This window comes from Oculina patagonica, chromosome 4 (genome assembly GCF_052425735.1).
Source record: "Oculina patagonica isolate OP01 chromosome 4, crgOcupat, whole genome shotgun sequence".
In the NCBI taxonomy this organism is placed as follows: Eukaryota; Metazoa; Cnidaria; class Anthozoa; order Scleractinia; family Oculinidae; genus Oculina; species Oculina patagonica.
In genome coordinates, this window is record NC_135761.1 from 22857164 (window position 1) to 22879968 (window position 22805).

At 39.6% G+C, this 22805-nt stretch overlaps 2 protein-coding genes across 2 annotated transcripts; both read right to left on the minus strand.

Annotated features, from left to right (window-relative positions):
* Positions 1-788: 788 nt before the first annotated feature.
* LOC144651790 (cathepsin L-like) lies at positions 789-8642 on the minus strand. Its single transcript, XM_078511781.1, has 6 exons — positions 7217-8642; positions 4812-5037; positions 4510-4675; positions 4121-4227; positions 2037-2169; positions 789-1511 (listed from the first exon to the last, which is right to left on the minus strand). Exons 1-6 carry the CDS (start codon positions 7385-7387, stop codon positions 1316-1318), a joined length of 999 nt encoding a protein of 332 aa, XP_078367907.1. The 5' UTR covers positions 7388-8642; the 3' UTR covers positions 789-1315.
* Positions 8643-10612: 1970 nt separating this feature from the next.
* Positions 10613-15574, minus strand: LOC144651792 (cathepsin L-like). Its single transcript, XM_078511783.1, has 6 exons — positions 15309-15574; positions 13690-13915; positions 12955-13120; positions 12590-12696; positions 12233-12365; positions 10613-11903 (listed from the first exon to the last, which is right to left on the minus strand). Exons 1-6 carry the CDS (start codon positions 15477-15479, stop codon positions 11714-11716), a joined length of 993 nt encoding a protein of 330 aa, XP_078367909.1. The 5' UTR covers positions 15480-15574; the 3' UTR covers positions 10613-11713.
* Positions 15575-22805: the final 7231 nt, after the last annotated feature.

The following is a 22805-nucleotide window of genomic DNA, read 5'->3' on the forward strand; positions in this document are numbered from 1 at the left end:
CGCGCGCAAAACCGAGCTGTCACGCAATACTCTGGACGTTTTTATTTGAACAGCATTGATGGACAGGTTTTGAGCGAAGACCCAGAAAGCATTTGCCTTTTGTTTTTATTCTTTAATTTTCACCCGCCTTCATTTTCGCGTTCCCCTCAATGTGGAAGCATTGAACTGGCTCGGTCGGGGACGAAAACAGGGATGAAAGGAAGAGGAAGGAAAGAGTCAAAGAGTAGGACAGGTCAGCTTTTCCTTAGTTGTTGCCCTCCCCATTCCTATTTCCTATTGAAGGCAATTCAAGGCAACTCTACCAACCACCCCCTTTACTTTTACGTGAGTTATTTGACATCGGATTGCGACACTCCCGAACGTTCGGCAATTAGCCTGCGTAGCAGGCGTCGAAAGGGGAGGGATGGGGATCGAGTTGGGAAGAGGGAGAGAAAGAGGGAAAATACGGAGGGGGAGTGGGGACGAGAAGGGGCTCTTCCCTCTTCGTCTTCCCCTTCTTTTCTCCTCTCCCTTTCCCTCCCCTTTTTACGCCTGCCACGCAGGCTATTCGGCAATCGAACACTGATAGTTCGATTGGGTTCGGTAATCGAACATAATCGAACTCACAATGAAATTTGGTCAATCGAACATGATACATGATAGTTTGCGAACGCAAAGGAATTTCTGCTTGTCATTACACTGTGTGCTCAATGAATCAACGCCAGCTCTGATAAAATTTATCCTATTCCACCGATTCCATCGTGAGACAAACGAATAAACGTTCATCTTTCCAATCTTATACCACGATGAACAACAAACACATCTTTAATGACAATCTATCATTTATTACATTGGCTTCAGTACAACCAAACACAACATAACAAAAAGCAAAAGCACCAAATATTGCCAAAAAACAAAAAGGACAGCAAAAAAGCTACAAAATGATAACTGATACGTATTTCACAACTGTATCAAATTGACAGAACTACAAAATATTTCAATTTTTTCCATGCCCTAAAGAGGGGATGATACCCATTCTAGCAACAACAAAAAAAAGGCAAAACGGAAACTGGAAGATCCTAGTAAAACACAACGTGAACTAGAGAACTGAAAATAATTGAATAAAAATAGAAACAAGTGGATACAATCACCGAACTGAGTTCGGTGTTTTCTCGGTTCTTTATATTTCCTTTTTTCCCTTTTTTTTCCGTTTTTTTCTTCCTAATCTACAAATATAAAATGGTCCTTTTACAGACTACTTAATGAATAAAACACATTTTATCTCGATTTGATCAATCTTGGTGACAAACGAATTAAGTTTTAATCCAATTGCACACTAAACAAGTGGATAGCTGGCGCTAGTGGCAATTCCACACTGGTTATTCCTGTTCCTAGACATCATGATGTAACCCTGCATGCCCCAGCCAGTACCCCAGGAGTTCTTGACCAGCCAGTAGTCTTGGCCTTGATAGGTTCCATAACCAACAACAAGCACAGCGTGATCCAGCCAATCTGAAGAGGATTCGCAGAGGCTGAAATGAGAAACATAACGATAAGGTTTATACACGATTACGATTTGCGTGACAACGATTGTGTGTATTGCATGATAAATGGCGTTACGCCAAGCGGTTGGTCACGGAGATCACGCAACATCTGTACAGGATGCTAGTGCACAATTAACCCCAAAGTGTTATGTTTTAAAGTTTTATTTTAAAAAATATTTTATATTGTGTACACTATTGATAAAGAAACAACACAACGCTTTTAAACAGCTTTCATCTAAATGGCCGCACTAGGGTCTCCTCCACTGACGTTGAAGTTAGAAACACCTTGTACAGCATAAAAAAAGAGTTCCTCAAATATTCGACAGGTATCTTTTGACATTGTTTATTTAAAAATAAACCAGAATGATTGACAAGACGCTTGAGTTTTGGGTAAGAGATTACGCCGGAAAGAAAACAGTAATAAACGTTGCTGTTGGACATGGTGATGATGATGATCATGTGACAATTCATCATGGAACAGAGATTAACTCTTATGTTTTAAAACAAACTTACGGCTCGTTGTAGACTCCTTCGTGATAAAGCTGAAATGAATCGTGACTAGCATCAATGCCGACAGAGATTGGGCCGACAGTGGCTACAGCAGACTGAAGGGCAGATTCGCTTCCTTTTTTGATGTGCATGAAACCTAGCAACAAAACAAACTCCAGCAAATTAGTGTCTAAATTTTGGGACTTTGTCACGGATTTTAACAGATTATTGAACAGCCAAAATTTATATTTGTGTCGTACGAAACATACAAATATGGTCCATTTTTATTATAAATTGCTAGATTAGAGCACTGAAACTGTTAAAGATGAATTACAGTCCGTACTGCGCAATCTCGGCTGCAATGTTTATGTGAGCCTCACAAACAAAGCAAAACTAAAAATTACGTGACAAACTTACCTGTTTCTTCATTATTAACGCCAGATATCCTTGCAGAACAAATAATAACAAGTAGAAGAACCTTGATGCTATTTCAAACCGACGTTTCAGCTCATCGGAAATTCTTGAACGATGCGAACTGTAATGGCGGACTAAAAAACTTCATGTATGCTGTCAACGAAGTGTAACGTTTCAACGAATTCAAAACAAAAACGAAAACAAACCCCGAGTCTGCGCAGTACGGACTGGAAATCAGCTTTAAGCGCCTTTGGTAGCCTGCGTAGCTGGCGGTATTTTTGGGTTATAAAGCGCGTACAAGCAAGAGGCGCAGCCGCGAGTGGCTTGGGGACGAGGAGTTGAATTACCGCCTGCCCGGATGGGCTGCTTTTTTGGCTTCCGCCCCTTATTTGTATTTTGACAACCTGTTGACAGGTTCTGTGGCTTTGAATAATCCAGGCGATCTATTTTGACAGTCACGTCCACGGAAAACTCCGTTTCATACCGGCAGTCGACAAAGATCTACAAATCGGACTCTTCATTCGATAAAATCCAGCGAACAAAATAGTTCATCATTCGAAACTAACTAGGCTTAGACAAGAGCGCTCCAGTATATCGGAAGGAAATGTGCTTTTCAAAGCTATGTCACGCAACAAGTTCGGCTAAAATAACCGCTTCCAATCTGGTCAAATTTAGGAAAAAACAAACAGTTTATCTTGTTGAATACTGCTTCCAAATTGTCCAAACGAGCAAAGGTATGTCATAGATATTCTTGACAATACAATAAGACCAAAGCGTAATTCCAAAATTTCGCTTAAACTTTAATCTGAGTCGCACCAGGAGTCGCACTAAATTAAATCAACTGCAATGCGGTTAGCAAAATGGCCATCACAACTCTTTCACGAAACAAATCGTTTGCGGCCGCTTGTTGCTCTTGCTTCAAACAATTTCTCCATCTTCGCGTAACATATTCAAACTCGATAAGGCCCACGATAAAGCTTGATGTGCCATGTTTGATTTGCTTGATTTGCTTTGTTCGCGGCAAAGAACTGCCGCCGTTCCTTTGGAGCGCTCCCTAGGGAGATTACCAAAACATTTGATTGACAAGCTAAGCATTCTGATCCAATCAGAATGGTCCGTACGCCAGCGTACGGGCTTCTCAAAAAAGCAGCCCATCCGGGCAGGCGGTATTTCAACTCCTCCTCCCCAAGCCACTCGCGGCTGCGCCGCTCGTTGTCGCGGCTTCGCCGCTTGCTTGTACGCGCTTTATAACCCAAAAATACCGCCAGCTACGCAGGCAACGCCTTTGGCTGCGGATGGCTTGGATGGAAATGGATTGCAACTAGAAAAATTGAGGCTTAACTTTTGTTTTCGCGCGTCTTCAAAAAATCTCTATTTATACCTACAGTTTGATTTCTGTCCACAAATTAAGGCTATATCTTCCTTGAGATGTTCAAAGAAAATGTTTTTCATGGGTTAAGTTGCTACCACTAATTTCAGAACAGATTAGACAAGAAATCTGCGAAATCCACGTGACGTACCTCCTTTCAGTATTCCAAACCAGACCATAGCTTATCTCTAGAACTGGCTAGTAATCCCTAATTCCTTACAAACTTGAATTTGAACTTCGGCAAGCTTAAGGTTTTTATCAGATATTGTTCAACAGCTCGGGTATATTCGGAAATATTCGGAAAAAATCACTGATTTTTACCCACCAGTTTCAGTGGCGCCAACATCAGCCTTTTTGAATTGGCATTTTCCTTTTATGGCTTTGTAGGGGTAGCTAGCCTCAGTATCAATACCACCGTTGTCTTTGATGTACCTGGGAAATAAATAACATACATTAGCCTTCTATAAAAATCGATGTAATATTTTTGTTGGAGACAGACACCTCGGGCTAATAAACAACCTTCTTTCCAATTTCGATATAGATAAACGCAAAAGTTTCAGACCTTCAGCGGAGTAACTTATGTGTGAGTTCCAGGAGCACATTTTTTTTTACAGACTTTTATAATCAATTCAACAAGATAATCGATTGGGAAGGGTGCCTTTTCTCGGTTTTATTCCACAAATGACACAGAAAAATTGTTGCCTCCACGCTTACCTAAAGGCATCAATAGGGAGTCCACCAAAGCATCCGTTATTTCCATATTTTGTGGAGCAGTCGACCAGATTCTGTTCGCTGAGTGAGACAAGTTGTCCTGTTTTCTTGAAGTGCTGTCCTTCCAGTGATCCGGTTGCACTGAATGCCCAGCAAGAACCACACTGGCCTAAGAAATGCATCAAAAGTTAAGTCGGTATTAAGGCGAAAAATGTACAGAAGAAGAAGAAGAAGAAGAAGAAGAAGAAGAAGAAGAAGAAGAAGAAGAACAAGGAGGAGGAGGAGGAGGAGGAGGAGAAACTTACCCTGGTCCTTCACACCAGTGACGTATCCCTTAGTTCTCCAGTCGACAGTATCAGGTAGAGTAACTCCACTGGGAGGAAGGAAGGTCGATCCTTGTTGTTCTGTTTCATTGGAGTAGTGACCACGAAGACCGAGGAAGAAGAAGCGGTATTCATCGACTGTCAGATCACCGAACTGGTTCATAGCCAGGGTATACGAGTGTCCCTCGGAGTTGTGTTGTTGAATTTTCTGTAAATAAAACAGATAAAAAAAGGAAACTAAACAAACGATGTATGTGGTACTATAAAAGGGTTCAGCACTTTCCGCTGTTGATTCAGCCAGTGACTAAAACTTCCTTCACAGCGATTTTAACTGCAATTTGATCTTTTCGCGATTTGAATATTTTTTATAAAATGGCCACAAATATAGTAAAACGGGAAACAAGACAATAAGGTCTCGACTTGTCACATAGCCGAGTAACAAATTTATTTACGACAAGGTGTCAACAAAAGGCAACTTACGCCTGCGCGCAACATAAACCGATAAATTTTCTCCTGAACTATGGTCAACTATGGATAAAATTACGCAAAAACTTAAGACGGATTTTTTCCGGATTCGCTGAATAAAGCAGCCTACAGCATGCAGGGGGAAAAAGAAGTGGACTTTTCTTCTGACCATAGTTAGTAGTAACTATGTTCTGACTGAAACATAAACCTCTGAAACTGCGGCTGCAACGAATTTGGAATTTATTGTTTTCGTAGCTCTCGTCACGCTCTCCGCGCTCGATACACACGTTAACACACTCATTTGTCGCGCTCCACGTTCTGCCCCGCTAAACCGTCTGTTTTGCAAGTTATCCACCGCGAAGGGCAAAAATACCGCTTTTCCACCGTCTCCAATATCTACGCGAAAATGGTCGTGAGTAATTTTAGGAATTTTTTCCAAGCCGTGCAAGTTGTCGAAGGTAGCCTTTGGAGCTGTCTACGCCTGGCACCGAAGGTGCGGAAAAACGACACGGGAGATACTTGTCTTGCACAGTTTGCATTTTCATGCCACCTTTTTAACAGAAACTTTATAACTTTTTAACTTCGAAACTGCTTGGAAAAATGCTGACACTCACTGATACGCTGGTATGTGCCCTATCTTGAATAATAACAGATCTATTGCAGCTCTTGTTCGGAAACTCTAAAGCGTTTCGAGGTTAGAGAGTAAAAAATGTCCCAGCCTTTCGAAAGTTGAGCGCAAATTTTGGCAAGATTAAAATTTACAGAAATCATTGACCGTTCACCGCTACATAGAGGAAACAAATTGTATTCAGCTACAGAAAAATTGTATGCAAACGTCCTGAGAAATCTCCTCAGGGTTCTTAAATTCATCTCGTGACGAGTTCAGTCTTGCCAATGAACTGTTATAAGCAACTGCCCGTTTTTGTTTCGAAATGAACACTTCCTAATCAAGGAAATGATAAAGGCTTTTCTGCATCGCTGTTTTAAATACAACTCTTGCATGAGGAACTAAAATTGTAAAAGTTAAAAGAATTGTATGCAAACGTCCTGAGAAATCTACCAAGGGTTCTCTTATCTCGTGATGAGTTCGGTCTTGTCAACCGTGACGAAGGATTTACTTTGGAAGCAACTGCCCGTCTTCGTGACGAAATGTCAGGGCCGTAACTAGCAAGAGGCAAGACGAGGCACTTGCCTCGTCTTGTTTTTAACCCAAAATTAAAAACAAAATATGTTTAGTTGGGAAAATAATTCCCAGTTAAACAAGATTGATTTTTAAAATATATCCTTATGAAAAATGATTAAGAAAGAGTTTATTCAGGGCGCTAGGCCAAATAAAAAAAAAACAACAAATGTTTCTCGTCCCTAACCGCTTCATTTTCTGGGGCCGCTTCTCTTTTTTTTTAATATTTGTGATTGAGAAAGTTAAAACGAGCAAAAAGCAACGGCGTTACTCCTCAGTTAAGTACAAAGAAAATTTTGTAAGACATGGCTTTTGTCTACGTTTTATTACGAACTCAGGCCAAAATTTTAAAGCCTCGGCACGTCACGCTAGGTACGTACTGGAGAGGTCAGGATTTATTTTGCAAGTTCGCTTCTGGAGAATTTGACGATGGAGGAAATAACAAATAACAAAAAAAAAAGCGCCCGCCCGCTCTCTCTTTTTTTATAGAAATCCGGACGAGAAACATTTTTTTCTTTTACTTGGCCTTTTAGTTCTCTAATTTTTCTGGAGGGCATGCCCCTTGAACCTCCTAGCAAGATCTTGCCTCGTCTACTTATGGCCAAAGGTCTGGTTGCGGCCCTGAATGTACACTTTGCGATCAAGGAAATGAACGTCTTTCTGCAGCGCTGTTTAAAGTCATTTTGTAGTACAAAGTTAACTCTTTCATGAAGAACTGATTTATGTATAAGCATTTACATACCCTCAAGTTATCTCTCCAAATAGCATAACGAGCTGCTTCTTCGGTGTCTGTCGCGTATTTCTTGGCGTGTAAAGTCTTCCAAGCTTGCCACTGTTCCTGATATTCATCAAACTTCAGGACAGCGCAACTTGCAACAGATAAGCAAAGCACGATCGCGATAACTCCTTTCATTTTGACGACGTCTGAGTTGTTTCCTACCCGTGCAATAAACCACGATATTTACTGACAGTACCTGCGAGCTCGGAATTCTGGCAATTTATCACAAAGGAAGTCGCAAGACCTCAGCGTGATTTGAGGACTGCGGTGTCAGCTTTCGAAAATCACGAGATCAAACAATCTTGACTCATGACAGAGAAAAGTAAACAATCACGAAACGCGAAAATAAAACTGATAAAAATCCCCTTTTGCCTTTTTAATTTTTACCGACAGGCAAGCTCAGTAGACTCAGTGCGGACCCTTCACCAGCCGGCGAAAAAACGTCTCTGTGATTTTAAATTTTAGAAAAATAATTTTTATGCGCTTTTATTGCGCGACTTTTGAAATTGGATCTTCTCTGTTTAGTTGACCAAGAATCCAACTAACGATTTAAGTAAGGTTGTTTTAATATTTGCATTTGTCAATATTTACTCATTCTTTACTCTTTGACGACTGATCAATAAACACTGACAAAATCGCGAAATTTAAAAATTACATGTAGTAAAAACAAGGTATTTAACTCGAGGCAACTCCACCCCCCCCCCCCCACCCCCCCCATAACCCCCCTCCGTTGTTCTGTGTACACGCAACAACAATATCCCTCGACATTCGGTAAAATTGGAAATTATGGACTTTTACGTGAATTATATGACATCGGATTGCCAAACTAATACGCCGCACTTAGTGCGTCGTGTTTAATAAGCGAATAATAAGTGAACTAGTCTGCAACAGAGCTTCATTGTAGAAATTTGAGCACGAAACCTTTTTGTGCAACATCCAGTGGAAAGGCAATGACGAAATCAAAATTTAGTTCCTAAGACGACAGTGTGTTCACTCAGGCTTTCCGCGTGAGTTTGGATCCGTTTGCGGTTTTGAACGTTGGTTTCAGTTCCACCCAGTCAACATCATGATAGCTTGCGAACGCAAAGAGATTTCTGCTTGTTATTACACTGTGTGCTCGTTTTAATAGGCCCTTTAACTGTATTGGATTCATTGAAACAAAGCCAGCTATGATAAAATCTACCCTTTATTTCATCGGGTTCAGTACAACTATACAAAACAAAACAAAAAGCAAAAGCGCCAAATATTACCAAAAAAAATTAAAAGAACAAAGAGAACTACAAAACGATAAACTGACACGTATTTCCCAATTCTGTCAAATTGAGAGAACTATAAAATATTTAAATTTCTCCATGTCCTAAAGAGGGATTGATATCCATTCTAGCAAGAAATCAAAAGCCCTCTGGGCTTAGTGTCTCGTGTCACTTTTTAGAGTTTATTTAAAAAAGAGATCGCTTTTCACGTCTATTTATTGCTTGTAAAGTTGATCAGTTATATAACTCCAATAACAGCAGAAAAAGATGACAGACATTGCACTGTATTGCACTTTGGTTCACTAAGCATACATTCTACTGTATACTTATACTATGACTTCCATGTGCTTTCTTCACGCTATATGAGATATCGCTTTGGGTGTTTATTCGTGAACGCTTAGCCTGTTAAGTGATAATGACATGCGAGTGGTGATGATTTTGTTAATTCTTATAACCTCTTCTCCTGATTTAGTATTGATATTGTGAGGAGAAATTTGGTTTTGGTCACTCTTGAGCCGGTCTTAATGTTTTTGTAACGCCAAAGCTACAACGCAGCGGCTGATGAACGTGTAAATTACAGTCATTTTCTTCGCTATTTAAATCTACTGAATGAAATATTCTGCTAGGTTCTGCTTAATAGAAAACATTCTATCTTGCTTGACATGTGATTCCGCGCGAACGTACGCAATAAACTATGTAGTAGTGTTTAAATCGCACAAATCTCACTTTTAAAGAGAGACTTTAACTTCTACACAGAGCTTACTATGCTGTACCATAACTGGTCATAACTTTAAAATGGTTGGGTATTCAATCGACTAACGATTCAAACGATTCAAACCTTTTGTTCAAACGACATGTGTTATGTGTGCAAGATTAACTTTGACATTCAATCCCGACCAACTAATTGCTTAGATTACAATCCCTCTTTAACCCCGATACAATCTGTTGCCGCGGCTAAATTTAAAAAAAGTTGTCTACACAAAGATAAGAACAATGCTTACCGATCGAACAACTGATATTTACATCGTCCTCTCTTTCAGCAACATTTTTACCATATCTGCTATATTCCACGACTGTAATCTCTATAAATACAGTTGTTACAGTAAATATCCTGTTGAAACATCCACCATTTTCCTACGCTTGGTAAACAGAAATGATTTTCAACTACTTTCCAAAACTCTCAAGATAAAATAATAGATATCAAATGAAAGCACGCTATTCTTTAAATTGGCAACGTGAAGCTGTTATTCTGATACATCTCACAATTGCACAAATTAAAACTTTACAAGCGACCACAAGACAAGACACTCCAAAGAGATTTTAGAGCTTCATGTTAAAAACTGCTTTTCTCGCTCAATTTAAGTTGCGGTATACTAGCGTTATATGCACAACAACGACAACGAAAAATTTACAGGCAGGTCCATCTAATGACATCTTGTTGATTATAAGACACTTCTGCTTTTCAGATCCGTTCTAAAACTCATCAATATAATTTCTCTCTTTCGGTTAGTACATTGTATTATGTGTTTGTAATAACCTGGTGTATTTCATTCTTCTTCTACGCGTTTTCTGCTTGAGTTACAATTAATTTCATTGATTTTCGGTACAATCTTGTCGGCAAAGGTTAGAATGTTATTTTAAGAACGTAAAACTTGTCTGTATTTTTCTTGATAACTGCTGGCTGCAGCTCAAATATATCCAAAATTGAAAAGCGTACAGCTAATTTAAAGAAAAAAATGCGTCACATGTACGTGTATTCCTCTTAAGAGCTTCATTCATGCACTGAAAAGGCTGTTGTTGTCGTCTATAAAAGTTGTGAAATTCACAGCAGGATATATGAAGCTACATGTAGTGCCTCTTGACTCAGGTCAATCTTCGGGTCAAAAAAATAAAAAAGCAATGTATGTTTTGCGCTTTAGATTGACATTTCTGCTCTTCAATCCTAAGAAAACTCATCAAATATAATTTCCCTCTTTCGGTCATACATTGAGTTCTACCTTTACCTCAGAGCCGAGTGTAAACGAGGCTTTGCAAATCGAAAGTGTAAATGTTTCTCTCGATGAATCAGAACCGCCTGAAAAAAGAAAGGCAAAAAAGTACGACTCCAGACTGGCAGAGTTCTTTTATTGAAATGTGGGAAAAAGTATGGAACAGCACAACGCTAGATTTGAACAAACAAACGCCACAGTTGACATTTTTAAAGATTTGGCATCAAAATAATTGTCTTTATCTAATCGTTTATCTTCTGTTATTAAATTGTTGTTATTCATGCCACAAAGGTCACCCCTTTCAATACAAAGTTGTGCAAAAGTCACGTAGCAATCATAGTCTTTTTTAGGATCATGATGCTCGTTTTTTGTTCAACCTTTTTCAACGCAATTCTCCAACGAACTTTCAACATGCCAAATGCTCGTTCCACTACAGATCGTAGCGCACCGAACTTTAGGTTTTAAACTTTCGCTGCTCCTGAGTCAGCCGTCCTCTGTCCGGGTAGGGTTTCACTAGCCAGTTCGTTAGCGGATAGGCACTGTTGCCAGCTAAAAGGGGCCTTATTTCTGTTCCATTTTTATTGCCTGTTAGACCACTTAAAATTTGCTCGTTTGCTGCAAGTTCAGAAAAAAACGTCATCTCTTTTTTATAGCGTGCCTGTATTTTTACATAATAAGCCCTTTACAATAAATACTCCTAACTTACTGTTTGATAAACCAGGGCTTTAGTTGCGACCATTGTAAAGAAACAATTATTCTTTGATAACATTTGTTTTGTGATCGGATGCCGCCGGAATTTCATAACATGGCGGGAAAATTCCGCGGCCTCACAAAGCAAATGTTGACATGGCGGGAAAAATATTGACATGGCGGGAAAATATCCCCCTGTACAATTATCTCGTGTCGTCATGACAACGTCGTCATGACGACACGAGACAACATGACGACACGAGACAAAAAGGCAAAACGGAAACTCGAAGATCCTTGTAAAACAAAACGGGAACTAGAGAACTGAAAATAATTGAATAAAAGATAAAAATAAGGGAATAGAATTCGGTGTTTTCTCGGTTCTTTATATTTCCTTTATCTACGCCGCTATTTTTCTTCCTGATCTACAAATATAAAATGGTTCTTCTACAGTCTACTTAATGAATAAAACACATTTTATCTCGATTTGATCAATCTTGGTGACAAAATGAATTAATTCATCCAATTGCACACTAAACAAGTGGATAGCTGGCGCTAGTGGCAATTCCACACTGGTTGTTCCTGTTCCTAGACATCATGATGTAGCCCTGCATGCCCCAGCTTGTTCCCCAGGAGTTCTTGACCAGCCAGTAGTCCTTGCTGTCGGAGGTTCCATATCCAACAGCAAGCACACCATGATCCAGCTGAGTGCGGCTGCAGGCGCTGAAATAAGAAACAATATGATAAGGTCTTTTGCGTGACAACAATTGCATGATAGATGACGTTACGCCACTTGGTTCGTCACCGAGATCACGCAACATCTGTGCGGGATGCTTGTGCATGCACAAATTAACTCATAGTGTTATGTTTTATTTTTTTTTTTTTAAAAAAATATTGTCTATTTTGTGCACTATTAATAAAGAAACAACACAACGCTTTTAAAAAGCTTTCATCTAAATAGCCACACTGGGGTCTCCTCCACAGCCGTTGAAGTTAGAAATACCTTGTACGGCATAAAATAGAGTTCCTTGTGTTTTAAAACATGTACTTACCGCTCGTTGTAGACTCCTTTGTGATAAAACTGGAATGATTCGTGACTGGCATCAATGGCGACAGAGATTGGGCCGACAGTGGCTACAGCAGACTGAAGGGAGGATTCGCTTCCTTGTTTGATGTCCACATAACCTAACAACAAAACAATTAAACTCCATTAAATAAGTATCTAAATTTCAAACCCTAAACTCCAAACGAGACCACCGCTAAGCTCAAGAACTGGCTAGTTATCCTTTTTTCCTTACAAATTAAATTTGAACTTCGGCAAGCTTAAGGTTCTGTATCAGATATTGTGCAACAGCTCGGAAATTTTCGGAAATGTTCGGCAAAGATCGCTGACTTATACTTCTACTCACCAGTATCAGTGGCGCCAACATTCTCTTTTTTGAAATGGCATCTTCCATCTTTGGCTTTGTAGGGGTAGCTGGCCTCTGTGTCAATACCTTTGTTGGCTTTGATGTACCTGGGAAATAGATGACATACATTAACCTTGTATAAAAATCGATATATTATTTTTGATGGAGACAGACATCTCAGGCTAATAACCTTCTTTCTAATTGATAGATAAACGCAAAAGTTTCAGACCTTCAACGGAATAACTTATGTGTGAGTTCCAGGAGCGCATTTATTTTACAGACTTTTAACTCAACAAGATTGGGAAGGGCGCCTGCCTGTTTTATGCCACAAATGACACGGAATAAATTGTTGCCTCTATGCTTACTTGAAGGCATCATCCATGAGTCCACCCTCGCAACCATAATTTCCATAACTTGTGGAGCAGTCGACCAGATTCTGTTCGCTGAGGGACACAAGTTTTCCTGTTTTCTTGAAATGTTGTCCTTCCAGTGATCCGGTTGCACTGAATGCCCAGCAAGAACCACACTGGCCTAAGAAATGCAACAAAAGTTAAGTCGGTTTTGAGGAAGAGGAGGAGGAGGAGGAGGAGGAGGAGGAGGAGGAGGAGGAGGAGGAGGAGGAGGAGGAGGAGGAGGAGGAGGAGGAGGAGAAGGAGAATGAGGAGAAGAAGAAGAAGAAGAAGAAGAAGAAGGAGAAGGAGAAGAAGAAGAAGAAGAAGAAGAAGGAGAAGAAGAAGCAGAAGCAGAAGAAGAAGAAGAAGAAGAAGAAGAAGAAGAAGAAGAAGAAGAATGAGGAGAAGGAGAAGAAGAAGAAGAAGAAGGAGAAGAAGAAGAAGAAGAAGAAGAAGAATGAGGAGAAGGAGAAGAAGAAGAAGAAGAAGGAGAAGAAGAAGCAGAAGCAGAAGCAGAAGAAGAAGAAGAAGAAGAAGAAGAAGAAGAAGAAGAAGAAGAAGAAGAAGAAGAAGAATGAGGAGAAGGAGAAGAAGAAGAAGAAGAAGTAGAAGGAGAAGAAGAAGCAGAAGCAGAGAGAAGAAGAAGAAGAAGAAGAAGAAGAAGAAGAAGAAGAAGAAGAAGAAGAAGAAGGAGGAGGAGAAACTTACCCTGGTTCTTCACACCAGTGACGTAGCCCTTAGTTCTCCAGTCAACAGTGTCAGGTAGAGTTAATCCACTGGGAGGAAGGAAGGTCGATCCTTCTTTTTCTGTTTCATTGGAGTAGTGAGCACGAAGACCGAGGAAGAAGAAGCGATACTCATCGACTGTCAGATCACCGAACTGGTTCATAGCCAGGGTATACGAGTGTCCTTCGGAGTTGTGTTGTTGAATTTTCTGAAATAAAACAGATGAGCAACTTTAAAAAATGTTGTGCGCGGTCTTGTAAAAAGGTTAGCACTTCCAAATGATTAAGTCTTCTTCTGAAAATAAAACAGATAACAAAAGGAAACTAAACAAATGTTGTATGTGATACTATAAAAGGGTTCAGCACTTTCCGCTGTCGATTCAGCCGCCAGCAGTTCATTCATGTTCGTTATTTTAACTAAAATTTAATCTTTTGATTTCGCGACTTGAAAATTTAATTAAATGGCCACACATACAGTAAAACGGGAACAAGACAATAAGATCTCGACTTGTCACATGGCCGCGTAACAAATTTATTTACGCCAAGATGTCATAGCCTGCGTTGCTTTGTAACGAGTCCGGCTGCGACGCAGGCTAAGATGTCATCAAAACGTAACTTTTGCCTGCGCGCATTGCAACATAAACCGATAAATTTTCTCCTCAACTACGGATAAAATTACGTAAAAACTAAAGACGGAGTTTTTTTCGGATTCGCTGTGTAAAGCAGCCTGCAGCATGCAAGGGGAGATAGAGGTGGACTTCTGACTTAAGCCTAAACCAACTAAAACTGCCGCTTCAACGAATTTGGAATTTATTGTTTTCGTCGCGCGGGTCACGCGCTCCGCCCTCGCTATACACGTTACGCGCTCGCGCGCTCCACGTTCTGCCCCGTAAAACCGTCTGTTTTACAAGTTATCCACCGCGAAGGGCAAAAATACCGCTTTTTCTATCGTCTCCAATATCTACCCGAAGATGGTCGTGAAGAATCTTAAGAATTTTTTCCAAGCCGTGCAAGTTGTCGAAGGTTTTCTTTGGAGCTGTCTACGCCTGGCACCGAAGGTGTGGAAAAACAACACGGGAGATACTTGTCTTGCACAGTTTGCACTTCATGCCACCTTTATATTTTTATAACTTTCAGCTTCGAAACTGATTGGAAAAATGCTGAGACTCACTGATACACTGGTTTGTACCTTATCTTGAATAACAAATCTATTGTAGCTCTTGTCCGGAAACTCTAAAGCGTTTCTAGGTTTGAGAGTAAAAATGTCCGAGCCTTTCGAAAGTTGAGCGCCAATTCTTTGACAAGATTAGAATTCACAGAAATCATTGACCGTTCATTGACCGTTCGCCGCTCAATACAGGAAACAGCTTTCATTCAGCTACAGAAAAATTGTGTGCAAACGTACTCAGCCGAGAAATCTCCTCAGGGTTCTTTCATCTCGTGACGAGTTTAGTCTTGTCAATGAGCGACTGCCCGTGTTCGTGACGAAATGCACACTTTGTGATCAATGAAATCAACAACGGCTGATCTCTGTTTTAAATACAAAGTTAACTCTTGCAAGAAAAACTAAAATTTATGTATCAACACTGAACATTTACATACCCTCAAGTTATCTCTCCAAATAGCATAACGAGCTGTTTCTTCGGTGTCTGTCTCGTATTTCTTGGCGTGGAAAGTCTTCCAAGCTTGCCACTGTTCCTGATATTCATCAAACTTCAGGACAGCGCAACTTGCAACAGATAAGCAAAGCACGATCGCGATAACTCCTTTCATTTTGACGACGCGTGAGCTGTTTCCTACCCGTGCAATAAACCACGGTATTTACTGACAGTGCCGGAGAACTCGGAACGCTGGCAATTTATCACAAAGGAAGTCACAAGACCTCAGCATGATTTGCAGGATGCGGTATCAGCTTTCGAAAATCACGAGATCAAACATTACAATCATGACTCAGCTCAACTGCGCGCGCTGGCGCGCTGGTGCCCTACTAGTCACGAAACGCGAAAATAAAACTGATTAAAAAACCCTCTTTGGCTTTTTGATCTTTGCTGACAGGCAAGCTCAGTTGATTCAGCATGGCTGTTGATGTAATAAAAAATTTAGTTATTACTTTTTTCTTTTGAGATAGATTACTGTAGACAATTTCGTGCTTGTCCTTTACCCGGGCCTTTAGTATTCGGATCTTCTCTTTGTGAAGACAATTGAGCCTCTCTATCGGTATTTCCGAAGAAATCGAAGACGTAAAGATCACCGCGGAAAAAAAAACCCTAAGATCTCAAGGATAAAGCGAAGATCTGAAATTGTCCAAAATCTCCGATATAAAACTGATAAAATTCGTAAACATTATAAAATATCTGTAATTTCTGAATGTTGGCATTTAATAATAATAATATCTTTTATTTAGATACGATAAATTTACAGCGTAACTGATGTGGTCGTGTTTGACCACATTTCACGTAAAAAAACGAACGAAGTTTACTTCACCTAGAATTCTCTCAATCAACGATTTTCAATTCATTAGGTTGTTTTACATATTTGCATCTGTCAATAGTTACTCGGGCTAAGTGTTTACTCCATATATGCGAACCTACACTTTTGAGTAGTAACTGTACGTCTATCATGCATGGGTAAGATGTTATTGTCCGGTTCTTGTCTGGTGTAAACAAAGAGACTCACATGTTTCTTATCGCGTTCATCTGGTGTTGTACACGCCGTAGCATAGTGCACGTGAGCCTTCATGTTCTGTGTAGCCTGGGAACATGATAGTGAAAATGGACTCTATCCTACGAAAGCCGAGGAGTACGAAAGCCGAGGAGGGACTTCAGACTTCAGACTTCAGACTTCAGACTGCAGACCGGATCATTATCAATATCTGCGCCAAGTCCTCTTTGTAATATCACCTCTCCAAAAGTCCTCTTTGTAATTTTGTCTTAAAGTCCTTACTTTAAGACTCTTTAAAGTCCTAACTTTAGGACTTAAGAGGCTGTATCTGTAATAGTGGTCTGCCCAATCTGGCTTGTTAAATAGATTTCGCTCTTTTCTAGTGTGTTGCAAGACTTTCATGTACTTATACTAAAAACACAATTCACTTGACCGGATCATTAATTTTTTTCGAGTTTTTAAGGATTTTCGGTTCACCCGAACGAGCACTTGTAACGACCACTGTCAAGGCTTAAATTTACCACAACTTTGAAAATTAATTAAAAAAGAACTAACAACTTCTGTACCAAACAAACACTACAGCCTGTTAAATTATGTCTTTTTAATTTATCACACCAACTTTCACGAACATTGAGCTCGAATTAAGCTAGCAGCAAAACATTAATGACACCCCTATCACACACCTTGATGAAACACTTGAAAACGGCTCAGATTCAAACTTTATTTTTTAAAAAGTGAGGCGGTCTACTTCAATCAAACCAACGCAGCCGAAAAGTAGATGTAATAGAAAATGTTCCTATCGAAAAAAACCTTTTGGTATCGTCTTAATGAAATATTTACAGCTGTGTAAACTTGCCCAATTTCGAAGATCTTCATGTTTGCAGCCATTTTGAGGGACTCGTCAGGACGAGGAGTTTCATCAACTGGCCTCGCAGACATACCTCACACCTTCAGAAATAAACAAAGATTAGATATAAATGCAGTGCAGTTCAACTGAAAGAGAATAAATCGTGTTTAAAAATGGAAGCTCGACTTACATTTCAACGATTTCTACGGGCGTAAGGTCATTCTTGTTCGAATTTCGCTTGATGATTCCACAACAAATAACAATATTTGACACGCAGACTTTGACTGAATGTAGCGTTTGAATCAGTTAAAGGTAGTAACCTCGTGCTTTCCCTTCTTTACCGGCGTACAGCGAAGTTGTTTTCACGACAAAACAGCAAGCATCAGGTAAAGAAGACCAAACTGACATGTTTATCGATTGGTCGGTTATATACTTCATGTATGGAGTACCGTTGTGTACCGTATGTGTACCGTATAGTGCCTCATACATGAAGTAGTGACCGACAGGCCGTTTCTTCAGCTGTTTCTTCGACGTTCAACGTTTTGCGATGGAAAATCTTTGCTGTACGCCAGTAAGGAAGGAAAAGCACAAAGTTACTGCCTTGAGCTGATTCATAGGCTACATTAAGTCGAAGTTTGTATGTCAAATATTGTTATTTCTAGTGGAATCATCGAGCGAAATTCCAATAGTAACAACCGTACGGCGTACGTCCGTAACAGTCAAAATGTAAGTCGAGCTTCCATTTTTAAACACGATTTATTCTCTTTCAGTTGAACTGCACTGCATTTATATCTAATCTTTGTTTATTTCTGAAGGTGTGAGGTATGTCTGCGAGGCCAGTTGATGAAACTCCTCGTCCTGACGAGTCCCTCAAAATGGCTGCAAACATGAAGATCTTCAAAATTGGGCAAGTTTACACAGCTGTAAATATTTCATTAAGACGATGCCAAAAGGTTTTTTTCGATAGGAACATTTTCTATTTCATCTACTTTTCGGCTGCGTTGGTTTGATTGAAGTAGACCGCCTCACTTTTTAAAAAATAAAGTTTGAATCTGAGCCGTTTTCAAGTGTTTCATCAAGGTGTGTGATAGGGGTGTCATTAATGTTTTGCTGCTAGCTTGATTCGAGCTCAATGTTCGTGAAAGTTGGTGTGATAAATTAAAAAGACATAATTTAACAGGCTGTAGTGTTTGTTTGGTACAGAAGTTGTTAGTTCTTTTTTAATTAATTTTCAAAGTTGTGGTAAATTTAAGCCTTGACAGTGGTCGTTACAAGTGTTCGTTCGGGTGAACCGAAAATCCTTAAAAACTCGAAAAAAATTAATGATCCGGTCAAGTGAATTGTGTTTTTAGTATAAGTACATGAAAGTCTTGCAACACATTAGAAAAGAGCGAAATCTGTTTAACAAGCCAGATTGGGCAGACCACTATTACAGATACAGCCTCTTGAAGTCCTAACTTTAAGACTCTTTAAAGTCCGGACTTTAAGACTCCTTAAAGTCCGGACTTTAAGACTCTTTTAAGTTCGGACTTTAAGACTCCTTAAAGTCCTAACTTTGAGACTCTTTTAAGTCCGGACTTTAAGACTCCTTAAAGTCCGGACTTTAAGACTCCTTAAAGTCCTTACTTTAAGACTCCTTAAAGTCCGCACTTTAAGACTCTTTAAAGTCCTAACTTTGAGACTCCTTAAAGTCCGGACTTTAAGGAGTCTTAAAGTCCGGACTTTAAAGAGTCTTAAAGTTAGGACTTTAAGTCCTAAAGTTAGGACTTTAAAGAGTCGTAAAGTAAGGACTTTAAGACAAAATTACAAAGAGGACTTGGAGAGGTGATATTACAAAGAGGACTTGGCGCAGATACTGATAATGATCCCAGACTTCGGACTTCAGTCTTCAGACTTCAGACTTCAGACTTCGGACTTCGGACTTCGGACTTCGGGCTTCGGACTTCGGACTTCGGACTTCGGACTTCTTGGTTAACCGAGTTAGCCGGCTTGAAGGGATGAAACAGCCCGCCTTTACATGCAGAATTCACAGTTCTTCTACCTGAGTTGAGACAGCGTCATTGAAGCGTGGATAAACCATGTAGCTCCAAATGATTGAAGAAGAATAAGACTTTTTACTGAAGAATCAACGCTAGCCGTCATCAAACCTATTTTACTTTGATGTGTAAGCTCTTAGAAATTTACTGCGTCCATTTTTTTTTTTTTTGGGGGGGGGGGAATTCAATCGAAATTCAACAGTCATTGGCCGCCAAATTGAAATTATATTTAATCATTCCTACGAAAATTTCGAATTAATTAGCTGTTGCTCAAAGAAGTATTTTCCAGCCTACAGATAAAACTAATTTGATCTAATATTGGTCAAATAGCACTGTTTAAATTTGGATCCAGAATTTATACGGCTTATGCCATTAACTTCAAATTTAATTTACAAATAAAAACACGCGCGAAGACTTATCCCGACAAGCCGGGATAGCCCAGGCATAACCGTTTACATGGCAAAAAGCTATACCGCCTAGAAGGGTGCCCCGGTCAAGTAGACCGAGTGCCCCCGCAAGGCGGGTTTCCAGTCTATTATGTAACGCTCAGTGCGTTTTCTAAAGAAACGTATGAAAATATGGCTCGTCCAGGGTAGCTCGGTTAGCCGAGGCATCCGCCTTCCATGTAAACAGGCCCTTACTCTCGACGTCTCCCGACGTCGGACATCGGAATTCGGATTAATCGATTCGAGACTTAGGCAACTTTTTCACGCAAAAATTGTAAAATTACACAACAGTACCGTCGGCACATTACATGACTTAATAGTCACAATAGAACTTTTCAAAAGAACTGAGCTGGTGGTACTGTAGGAAACAAATCCGACAACCGTGACTCGATTATTTGTGATAAATATTAATTAAAGATTGTGTGACAAAGGTCACGCCGACGCGAATTGGATAGATTTCATGACATAAGATTGCTCATTTGTAAACAAAGTCCTTTAGAGTTTTTTTATACTGTACGAGCTAATGTAACTGCATTCTTAATGAAATTAAGCTGATATATAAGGAAAAAGAACGTGCGATTTTGCTATTATAACTTAATTTAAGTACATTGCAATATTGTAATCTTTGGAATTTACTGGACATGTGATTTATGGAAAATAACTACTTTAGGAAAAGAAAAAAAACTCGATTATGTTAAGAATATATTTTTTATTTAAATTGAATCACAAAATAATTGAATCACGCTTGTCAGATTTCTTTCCTACAATGTCAAAATCTTTTGAAAGAAAATATATCGATAGAATGTGAAGAAATTGAAGGCAGATTCTCAATCATGCACCGACCCTTCCTCAAGCATCTTCACATAATATGTCGTAGCTCAAATCATCTTTAAAGATACTTAATTATCTGTCAAAACGAACTCCGTCTCGACTAGTGATTTAAAGTGGATAATTCGACTGGAAGGTTTATCCATCTGTTTGCCTGTATTTATAAGAAGACGAGTTACTAGATAAACTAATTATTCGTGTGTACTTATACTAGACGGATGGTAGTATAAATGGGACAGTTGGGAAAAGCAGTGGATGTGTTGACTAAAGTATACAATTTAACTCGAGAAATGATTTTTCATAGGATTGAAAATAAGATGTCGTAAAGAATATTTAGGTAGTTTTGATGTCTTTTTTAGTCTAAATCACTACGACTGGCAAAATGTTCTTTGAACTGTTTAGTCCTGTCATGTGCCGTCAAAACTGTTGTGTAATTTTACTAGTGCTGCGTGAAAAAGTAAGTTCGTAAGTCTTGAATCGAAGAATCCGAAGTCCATGCCCGACGTCGGGAGACGAGTAAGAAGTCTGAAGTCTGAAGTCTGAAGTCCGAAGTCTGAAGTCCGAAGTCCGAAGTCCGAAGTCCGAAGTCCGAAGTCCGAAGTCTGAAGTCTGAAGTCTGAAGTCTGAAGTCTGAAGTCTGAAGTCCGAAGTCCGAAGTCCGAAGTCTGAAGTCTGAAGTCTGAAGTCTGAAAATTGAAGTCTGAAATGTGATGTCCCTCCTCGGCTTTCGTAGAGGAGGGACATCAGATTTCAGACTTCAAACTTCAAACTTCAGACTTCAGACTTCAGACTTCAGACTTCAGACTTCGGACTTCGGACTTCGGACTTCGGACTTCAGACTTCAGACTTCAGACTTCAGACTTCAGACTTCAGACTTCGGACTTCGGACTTCGGACTTCGGACTTCAGTCTTTAGACTTCAGACTTCAGACTTCAGACTTCAGACTTCCTTGATTTCCGCTGACCTCCGAGTTGTTGAGTTGTTAGATCAGGCAGATCCACTATTTAAGTAGTTAATGTGAGTATTGTAGATGTTTGTTTTGTTTCAATTAAAAAAAAAAAGATCCGCTATCTAAAAAGCCGGCGTAACGGCAGAACGAGAATCGGCGTAACGAGATTTTTTTTTTCAATAACTTAATTAATTTATTGCTATGAACAAAATTAATTTAATAAATTCCCACCTTGGAGACCTGCTGACAGCGGTACCTGGAACCATTTTTTTTTCTTTATTCACACAAAATAGGCCGCAACATCGTTTACGGCTTATACATGACCTCTGGACTTAATTACGTAAAACTGGACAAACAAACAAACAAACAGTAAATATATTTCACAAAATAAAGGGCATGCATATCTTCTTAATCCTTCTAGATCGATCTAGAGCCAGGATTTCGATTTTATTTCGAGTGAGGATTTCAGGGAGAAGGTCAGTAGCACGACTGCCCTTTGGACTTTCTCGCCCCGATCGAGACAATGAAACGTACAAAGCCGAAGCAAGTCAATGAAGCCGTTGGAAAAAATGGAAGGGCCTGAGAAGTTACTGATTTCGTAAGAAAAAGAAAGAAAGAAAATGAAACGCCCACAACAAGGGGTATTTTTAGTTGGTCACCTATCCAAGTACTAATCCCGCCCAACAGGTCTTAATTTCGGCGATCGGACAAGAACCGTTGCTTTCCTTGTGGTATCAGAAAGAGCGCGTAAATCAGCTAATAAAAGTTAAGTCCAGTTTTAGCAAGAAAGTGCCAAATTGTCCAAAAGATCCATTTAAACCAGGAATGTCTTTTTCTCTAGTTGCATAACTCTTATAACCCTTTGTCTCGTGTGACTGTACAGAGGTCATGTATAAGCCATAAACGATATTGCGGCCTATTGTGCGTGAAATAAAGAAAAAAAAAATGGTTACAGGTAAGTGATAATTAATAAATTTAATTTTGATCATAGCAATAAGTTAATTAAGTTATTTTAAAAAAATCTTGTTACGCCGATTCTCGTTCTGCCGTTCCGCCGTTCCGCGTTCCGCCGTTACTCCGATTACTAACAACCGGATCTGACTTTTTAGATAGTGAATCTGACTTTAAATAGTGGATCTGCCTGATCTAACAACTCAACTATCGCTTAAGAAACCGTTCAAAATTAAATCGGGATATAACCGATATCGATAATTCAATTGTCGAGGTCGGAAATGAATTATCGTGGTCGGAAATAGTCCCGACCTCGATAATTCCTCTTTTTCTCGGGTCTGAATTAATTCCGATATCGATAATTTATTTGCGGGAGTTGAA

Bases quoted from the DNA above. Each gene is read 5' to 3' on its own strand.
- LOC144651790 (XM_078511781.1), bottom strand. From the start codon at position 7,387: ATGAAAGGAGTTATCGCGATCGTGCTTTGCTTATCTGTTGCAAGTTGC. The intron at 4,228-4,509 runs GTAAGCGTGGAG...TTTATTTCCCAG, and splicing joins CTCCCTATTGATGCCTTTAG to GTACATCAAAGACAACGGTG. The intron at 1,512-2,036 runs GTAAGTTTGTTT...TTCTCATTTCAG, and splicing joins GAAGGAGTCTACAACGAGCC to CCTCTGCGAATCCTCTTCAG.
- LOC144651792 (XM_078511783.1), bottom strand. From the start codon at position 15,479: ATGAAAGGAGTTATCGCGATCGTGCTTTGCTTATCTGTTGCAAGTTGC. The intron at 12,697-12,954 runs GTAAGCATAGAG...TCTATTTCCCAG, and splicing joins CTCATGGATGATGCCTTCAA to GTACATCAAAGCCAACAAAG. The intron at 12,366-12,589 runs GTGAGTAGAAGT...TTTTGTTGTTAG, and splicing joins TGTTGGCGCCACTGATACTG to GTTATGTGGACATCAAACAA.